General features: G+C 34.3%; 3 protein-coding genes across 3 annotated transcripts in view; 2 read left to right on the forward strand and 1 right to left on the reverse strand.

Annotated features, from left to right (window-relative positions):
* The window catches only part of LOC111794996, a 3,163-nt gene extending 791 nt beyond the window's left edge, over positions 1-2,372 (forward strand). Inside the window, exons 2-3 of the mRNA XM_023677213.1 lie at positions 1,467-1,718; positions 1,936-2,372. Coding sequence (XP_023532981.1) covers positions 1,467-1,718; positions 1,936-2,333 — 650 coding nt within the window. The 3' untranslated portion in view covers positions 2,334-2,372. The remainder of the gene's footprint in view (positions 1-1,466; positions 1,719-1,935) is intronic.
* A 1,800-nt stretch (positions 2,373-4,172) lies between these two features.
* LOC111795530 (major extracellular endoglucanase-like) lies at positions 4,173-6,034 on the forward strand. Its single transcript, XM_023678008.1, has 3 exons — positions 4,173-4,768; positions 4,854-5,454; positions 5,531-6,034. Exons 1-3 carry the CDS (start codon positions 4,193-4,195, stop codon positions 5,962-5,964), a joined length of 1,611 nt encoding a protein of 536 aa, XP_023533776.1. The 5' UTR covers positions 4,173-4,192; the 3' UTR covers positions 5,965-6,034.
* Positions 6,035-6,251: 217 nt separating this feature from the next.
* LOC111794771 lies at positions 6,252-7,852 on the reverse strand. Its single transcript, XM_023676909.1, has 3 exons — positions 7,442-7,852; positions 6,765-7,362; positions 6,252-6,685 (listed from the first exon to the last, which is right to left on the reverse strand). The coding sequence occupies exons 1-3, from the start codon at positions 7,850-7,852 to the stop codon at positions 6,252-6,254; spliced, it is 1,443 nt and encodes a 480-aa protein (XP_023532677.1).
* Between the last annotated feature and the right edge of the window lie 1,108 nt (positions 7,853-8,960).

Consider the following 8,960-nt stretch of genomic DNA (forward strand, 5'->3'; position numbering starts at 1 on the left):
TTTATGTTCATTTAAATGTTTATCAGAGACAATTAAAACCCATTAAAGACCTCAATTAATGGGAAAATATGAACCACCGTTTTATCATATATCCCCTTTCACTTCTATAAAACCATTCCTTTCACAGCCCCACAAATCCCCTCATACTCCTCCACCACCAACCGGAATCAATGGCGGCCGACGAAACATCTGGCGACTTGCCGGCGACACTCCGATCAAGGCGAAAAGCATCAGAAAAATACATCAATACCTCCTGCATTTACCTCTTCGCTATCGCTTCCATTGCCTGCATCATCGCCCTGACCCTCTGTCTTCCATCGCAGTAAAAAATCTGCACTACGGCTCCTCGCCGACCCCTCCCATGGATGCCACATTAATCGCCGAATTAACATGGGAAAATCCCAATGGGGAGGTGTTAGATGAACCCGACTCTCTATAATAGTATAATATTGTCTAATTGGGAGGGGTTAGATGAACCGGAATCTCCATAATAGTATAATATTGGGAGGTATTGTCTAATTGGGAGGTGTTAGATGAACCGGATTCTCCAAAAGGTCTTAGAGCATTCTGGATTTAGGGATTCTCCAAAAGGTCTTAGAGCATTCTGGATTATAATCCTATGTTCCCGTGAGACTTTCATCATTCAACATGAGGAATAAAACAAACATCAGGTCGATTTACATTGGGCGTGATCGGCGAGGTGAAAAGGGTCGTCTGTAAATGCAGTGGGTATTAAAAACAGGAAGTTTACAGTGAAAGTGAAACTGAATCCGAGCTTGAAAAATGGTTGGATGTGACCAATTTTTTTTTTTGCCTAATTTTCTGTTCCCTTTTTCCACAGCAATTTTTCCAACCTAATGACCTTGAAAAAGAAACCTACGATGTTAACCAAAAAAATCTTAATACCTTTTAATTTATAAAATTTCTTTAATTGCTTCATACATATTAATTTTACCTTACTAACTTTAATTAATGATGTATTATTTATTGCATTCTAAGACTTAATTTCACCATAACTTCAATTTGATTTATATAATTTTTTTTTAAAATTTGTTCTATATAATTTGGTCAAATATTTTAAACTAAAAAAAAAAAAAAAAACAAATAATAAATCAATAATATGAATGGATAGTTCTTAGATAACAACTAATATTAAATAGAAACATAATTATTTTTTGTTTAGAAAATTCAATACTAAATTGCCATAATTCTAAAATAAAAAAATACCAAATTTTGTAATTTAAAATTATTTATATTCATATCCTTCTTGACGTACAAGTTATTCAAAGCTAATCGAGTCAACCTTTTGCCCAAATCAACACGCATTTTTGACAAACTAATTATTTTAAAAAACACTGACTTTTATAATTCTAAAATAAAATAAAAATTAAAAATAAAAATGAATTTGAAATCCCAACAATTAAATACCCAACATATCCCTTCTTTTACGATCATTTCCCCCATAGCCATGGCCGAGAAAGACCAGGTCAAACCCTTGGCTTCCCCCGCCACCCATCTCCGGAGCGACGACGATCACTTTCTTCCTCCTCCGGCCAAGCTCCGCCTCCATAGAAACAAATACATCATGTGCTCTGGCTGCTTCGCCGCTCTCCTCTTGATCCTCGCCGTTATCGGCATCGTCCTCGGCTTCACCGTCCTCCATATCAAAACCCCAGATCTCAAAATCGATAAGCTCTCGTTTTCAAATGCTACTTCAAGTAAGTTTAACGTTAGAAGAATTTGATTATGTCAAAAAAAAAAAAAAATGGAATCGTTAGAGTATTGTTAGGAATTTAATTTAATTATTTGCGTGTTAGTTCACTAATGTCGAAAATTCCAATTATTTATGTTTCTCGCTTAGTTGTTGTTATGTCAAAATCTAACACTTAAATGAGTTTTAATAATCATTTAAAATTCACTGTTCTTCTTTATCAGACGGCGGCATAATCATTGTGGCTAGTGTCTTCGTGCGGAATCCTAATTTCGCGTCGTTCAAATACTCAAAAGCGACGACGGTGATTTACTACCACGGCGAGGTGATCGGAGAGGGAGAGACGCCAGGGGGAGAGGCGAAGGCAAAGGACACGATGACGATGAATGTGACGGTGGAGATCAAGGCGGAGGAAATGGATGAGGGTTTGAGTTTGATGGAGGATTTGAAGTCGGGAGGTTTAAATATCAGTAGCTACACGGAAATTCCAGGAAGGGTCAAAATAATTGGATTCATCAAGAAAAAGTTTGCGGTTAAAATGGAGTGCTCATTCACTTACAATGCTAAAACCCAAACGATTGAAAAGGAAGATTGTGATCAACATGTAAAAATGTCTGATTAACGAGGGATTATGGGAGGAATTTGAAACCATATGACTACTAAGTTCATAGTTATTCATTTTGTGGAATATATTACTTTTTTACTTTGCTTATGTAACTATATTAGTAGGTTGGATCAACAGTGAATTTGTTTGACCATGAGTGAGTGTGACTCCCAAACCTTTGTAACGACTCATGTCTAGGATTCGATATGGTCACGTTACTTACTCTTTGTTTCTTAAAGTGAAAACTATTCCCACAAACTAACACGAGTTCTTACGACATGTTTTGTTCTTACTCGTATGCACCCTAGAAAATTTTTTAAGAGGTCACGTGCAACATAGAATTGCTTGAAGCAAAATATACTTAATCATGAAATTCTTATAATTGAGCTATTCAAAAGGAAAGTAAACCTCTTTCCATTTTCTAAAGTCTTTCTTAGCTATCATATTCGGATGTGGTTACGGTTCATTCATGTACCATTTCTTTGCTCGGGTGTCACATACCTACCAACTTTCACATTAGTTCATTTTCGAACCACATCTTACTGGGAGAGGTACCACTCTAATACAATTTGTAATGTCTCATGCTTAGGATTTAGAGTTATCAGGTGCCGAATCTAGATTACAAATCTTGATCTATCCTAGACAGACGCGTGACAATTTTGGTCGACCCTAAGAGATTGGTCAAACATTTTAGAATGACCCACTGATCCAAAACCAGTTTGGTGTGTTGGGTCGTCCCTTCTAAAGGTTGCCTGAATTTAACGTCATGACTTTTTAAACTTCACATTAACTAGCTATCGAGAAAAAAAAGAAAAAAAAAAGAATTTATTTGAAAAAAGAAGGCTAGATGGACAATTTATTATTTTATCAGTGGGGACATAAAATTATAGAATTCATTTTTTCTCCTTCGAGATAATCAAATTCAAAAGGTGACATTTCTAAAGGGAGGGCATTGAGGCTCATAATATAAGTTCTTACCAAACTACACATCCAATAGCCAAACACACGTCGAATTGTTTATGGTAAAAAAGACAAAGCCGTCTAAATTTATTTATTATATGCTCTGGACCTTCTAATATGCAACGTCAAAATTCAATGTTCTTTATTACTATATATATATATTAGACAACAAGTTAGTATAGTATAGTTATATATATATATATTTTAAAGAACTTAAAAACGTCAAAATTCAATGTTTAGAATATTTTAGGTTCTTAAAATATAAAAAAAAAGAAAAAAAAAATATATATATATACTAGCTTGTGCTAGACTCGTTTAAATCTTTTTTAACTATGCAATTTGAGACGGATAATCATTATTATTAAATAAGGGTATAAACCGCTCAAGTTACTTAGTATATTCGAGACCAGGATCTAAATAAATAAATTAATAAATGCATAGTAGAGTATGAAAATGGTATAAATAATATATTTTTAATAATTTTATTACATTTTCTTAAAATTAGATAATTGAGACGTTAACCACTTTTATTTTTATTAATTTAGATTATTAAAATAATTTTATGTAATTAGTATAATGTAGTAGGATATTATACAAGAACTTACCATAAACCTAGTTAGTTACTATTTTTATTTTTAACTTGAGATGGAAATAAGCTTTGAGTTTTAGTTAAAAAAAGGGGTGATAGTGTTAAAATATTGATTCTGTGGGCGAGATATTTATGAACGATGCTAACTTTGTTAGAAATATTTGTTTATTACTCAACAAATTACCAAAGTTAGAACCAATTGAACTAAGAAAAAATGGAAGGAGTTTTGATCTTTGATCTTCTGAACAAATTTCAACCTTTTAAAAAGATATATAAGCAACCTTTGGGTTATGCTTCTCTCACCCGGATTCATAAAAGAGAAGAAGAAATGGGAAGAACTTTTCAAGTGGTTCTTTTTCTAGCATTGTTTGTGTTTTTATCTCCTTCTGTTTATTCTTTACCGTTGTCAACAAAAGGAAGATGGATCATTGATTCGACAACAGGGCGTCGAGTGAAGCTTGTGTGTGTGAATTGGCCTTCCCACACACAGAGCATGCTAATAGAAGGTCTCAACCACAGGCCATTAAAAGAGCTTGCAGATGAGGCAATCAAGTTGCGGTTTAATTGTGTACGACTCACGTATGCAACTCATATGTTCACTCGTTATGCAAACAGGACAGTTGAAGAGAATTTTGATCTTCTTGATTTAGAGCCAGCAAAAGCTGGATTGGCTCAAAATAATCCTTTTGTGTTGAACAAGACTATTGCTGAAGCTTATGAAGCTGTTGTTGATGTGCTTGGAGAGAGTGGGTTAATGGTGATTGCTGACAACCATATTAGCCAACCAAGATGGTGTTGCTCTCTTGACGATGGCAATGGCTTTTTTGGAGACCGCTATTTTGACCCTCAAGAATGGCTACAAGGTCTTAGCTTAGTTGCTCAACGCTTTTCCAAGAAATCAACGGTACGTAAACATTAAGGAAAATTCTCAAACTCTTAAAAACTTCTCATTAACAAAAGTTTTTTTTTTTTTTTTTTTTTTTTTTTAGGTGGTTGGAATGAGCCTACGGAATGAGATACGAGGAACCAATGAAAATGCAAATGATTGGAACAATTATGTTACTCAAGGAGTAACAACAATCCACAACATTAACCCAAATGTTTTAGTGATTGTTTCGGGCCTAAATTATGATAACGATCTTCGATGCTTAAAAGAGAAGCCCTTGAATGTAAGCACCTTAGACAACAAGTTGGTTTTTGAGGTGCATTTGTATTCATTCAGTGGAGATTCAGAGAGTAAATTTATAAACCAGCCACTAAATAATATTTGTGCAAATATTATCAATGGCTTTGTAGACCATGCTGAATTTGTAACGGAAGGATCAAACCCATTTCCTTTGTTCGTCAGTGAATATGGGTATGATCAGAGAGAGGTTAACGATGCAGAAAATCGGTTCATGAGTTGCTTTACAGCTCATCTTGCACAAAAAGATTTAGATTGGGCATTATGGACTTGGCAAGGTAGCTACTATTACAGGGAAGGTCAAGCTGAGCCGGGAGAAGCTTTTGGAGTTCTCGACTCCAATTGGACACAAATTAAAAATCCTAACTTTGTCCAGAAGTTTCAACTATTGCAGACTATGTTGCAAGGTAAGTATAAATATATTAATGATTTTGAATATATGGACCTATTACGAGTGCATAAGAAATTTTTTATGGTGCACAGATCCAAATTCCAATGCATCGTTTTCATATGTTATATATCATCCACAAAGTGGCCAATGCATCCAAGTCTCAAATGACAACAAAGATATTTTCTTGGGTAATTGCTCCATCTCGAGTCGATGGACTCATGACAATGACAGCACTCCAATTAGGATGTCAAGCACGGGTTTATGCTTAAAAACAAGCGGAGAAGGCCTTATGCCATCTCTTTCAACAGATTGCTTAGGCCCACAGAATTCTTGGAGCGCCATTTCAAACACTAAGCTTCATTTGGCCACCATAGCTCCAGATGAGAAAAGTCTTTGCTTGCAGATTGAAAGCTCTAATTCTTCAAAAATTGTGACAAATTCATTTATTTGCACTAATGGTGCTCCAAATTGCCTCGAAGACACCCGAAGTCAATGGTTTGAACTTGTTAAAACCAACACATTGTGAGTTGCTTATGTATTTGGAAGAATAAATATATGACATGCCAACTTTGAATTGGCCCCTATTTTATCTATAATTCTATTCATGCATATTAAAAATTAAATAATAATAATCGTATAAAAGATTGGACATATAATAAATAATAGAAAAAGTTTATTGATCGTTTAACTGCGATTTTAAGCATAAAATCGACAACCCTAATATAACCTAGGAATTTACAAAACTTTCATGTCAACCATGACTAGGATATTATTGACGAAATTCTAAATTCCTATTAAAAACTAACAAATAAACTAAGCAACATTGGTTGGAACAAGCTTGAACCATTGACTCTGAGGATCATCCATGCAACTCTCCGCGTCTAGACAAATACATTTCTTCACAACAATTGAAGTTTCAGATTCCTTCTCCAAGCAAAAACTGTCCACGCCAACTTTTGTGGACAATTGGAGCTTTGCTTTGGAAGCCACCGTCCAATTGTATTCGTCACCGGAGCAGTCGGTGGATACGATTGGCGATTTGCCATCTCCAGCAGACTTCAAACACTGCNACTTCAAACATTGTCCGTTTGACAACAACTTCATCGGACTTGCATCTCCACTATGGTTCCATTGGGTTGGAGTGGCACAATCGCCAAGTTCAATTCCTCCTTTGCCATTGGATTTGACACATTGCCCTGATACCGGATGTAGCATTATGTACGACATTGGTGCATTCGAATTTAGATCTGCAAAAATATGAGCTTTAGTTTCAATATTCTAACCAAAGATATATATTAAAGGTTTAGTATGAAGCAACAAATTAACCTTGATTCACTCTCTTGATAAGTTGAAGCATTTGTTTAAGTTTTGGGTTACGATCTTTAGTCCAAGAGTGATCCATAACACCGAAACTTTCATCAGGATCTTCATGACCTTGTCTATACATATAACTTCCTTGGAATGCCCACAAGGCCCAATCAATATCCTTCTCCGCAATTCGAGCCAAAAAGCAGCTCATGAACCGATTCTCAGCCTCGTTCCCTCCTGATTGATCATACCCAAATTCACTAATGAACAAAGGATATGGATTCTTCATGTCCACCACGAACCCAGCTTCCCGTTCAAACTTCTCCATGATTTCGTTGCATATTATGTTTAATGGCTTCTTCACAAATTTGCTTTCGTTATCTCCACTAAACGAGTAGAGATGTGCTTCCAACACTACTTTGTTCTGAAAGGTATAGCCTAATGGCCTTTTCTTTAGTTGACTTAAATCATTGCCATAGTTTAATCCAGAAATGATTATGAGAAGATTTTGGTTTATTCTGTGGATTAGTTGGCTTCCTCTTCTCATGTAATAGCACCAAGCATCATTGTTTGTAAATGGCCCTCGAAGCTCGTTTCTTAGACTCATTCCTACCACCTTTTACAAAGAAAAAGAGAAAATTAGAATACGATATAAATATTATAGAAATATTCCCGTTAAAATGCATACAACTCACATGTGGATTACAAGTGAATTGCGCAGCAACAAATGACAAGCCTTGAAACCATTCATTAGGGTTGAAATTGCGATCTCCAAAGAAACCATTGCCATCATCGAGAGAGCAGCACCATCTCGGCTGACTAATATGGTTATCTAAAATAACCATGATGCCTTCCGAGCCCAAACAATTAATAACGGTTTGAAACGCCTTAGCAACAGTCATTTTCAATATCTCAGGGTTGTGCTTTGCAACTCCACTCTTGACATCAGCAATATCTAGACCATCTAAAACATCACCAACACACTCATATGCATAACGAGTAAACATATGAACAGACCAAGTCAATCGAACGCAATTGAACTTGCGACTAGAGATCTCAGACACCAACTCTTTCAATGGACGCTTATCGAGTCCTTGAGCAACCATGGACTGTGTATGCGATACCAAATTGACACAACTCAACTTCACACGATCTCCTGTTCGAGCATCTATAATCCATCTTCCACTAGTGGAGAGAGGCAAGGATTGAGAAAAGGCGAACAAAGAAAAAAGGATTAAAGAAATTAGAGAGAGTGAGTTTGCCATTGTGGGAAAGTAGAAGTGAGAAGTACGAGTAATGAAATGGTAAGAAAGTTGTATTTATAGGGAGTAGAAAGAGAAGGGCGGAAGGTTGTTTTATTTCTTGATTCGTTTATTTATTTACTTTCTATTTATAGTTGGAGTTGAAGGTAACTGTTTCAAAAATTGACATTAACTTCTCACATATAAATTTTCAAAATGAAGATATTAATAGAAATTTAGAAATAATATAAATTAAGATTTGAATAATTTTTAATTAATTAATTTTGATTGCAAAAACTAATAAGTAAATAAGTTATAATTCTAGTTTAACCCTTCATGGTAAGAGATTGAGTATTTAACCACTAAATTAAAGATACATTAGCTAAGTTTATATTCACTTGATTGTAAGTTATTTAGTGGAACATATTTGTTGTTTTAACCCGAACTCATACCTAAGCACTTTGCCAAATGAACAAATTACACTCACCTTTCATCATGGTAACTTGGGTTGTACACGATTTGGCACATCTACTTCAACAAATGACCAAATTACTCTCACCTTTGGTCATGGTAACTAGGAACGTAGGTTTAGTTCAATTGTAACTTTATTTATTTATTTATTATTATTATTATTATTTGTTGTTGTTGTTTTTTTTTTTTTTTTCTATCCATTTCCATTTGAATTTATTATTATTATTATTTTTGCTAAGTTTATTATTATTATTATTATTAAAAAAAATGTTTTTAGCTTTATAATCAATAATAACTTATTTATCGGTCTATAAGCTTACTCTATAGATTTTCTTTCGGGTTTTATGTTAATGTTATCTATTCACCGTTTCTTTTTTTAATTATTTTTTTTTTGTTAACTTTGTTTGTTATTGTTTTTTTAAAACTTTGTTTGGAAATTATGTTCTTGTTTATTAGTTTTATGTTTATATATATATATATATATATATATATATATATATAT

The sequence above is a fragment of the Cucurbita pepo genome, chromosome LG05 (genome assembly GCF_002806865.2).
Source record: "Cucurbita pepo subsp. pepo cultivar mu-cu-16 chromosome LG05, ASM280686v2, whole genome shotgun sequence".
In the NCBI taxonomy this organism is placed as follows: Eukaryota; Viridiplantae; Streptophyta; class Magnoliopsida; order Cucurbitales; family Cucurbitaceae; genus Cucurbita; species Cucurbita pepo.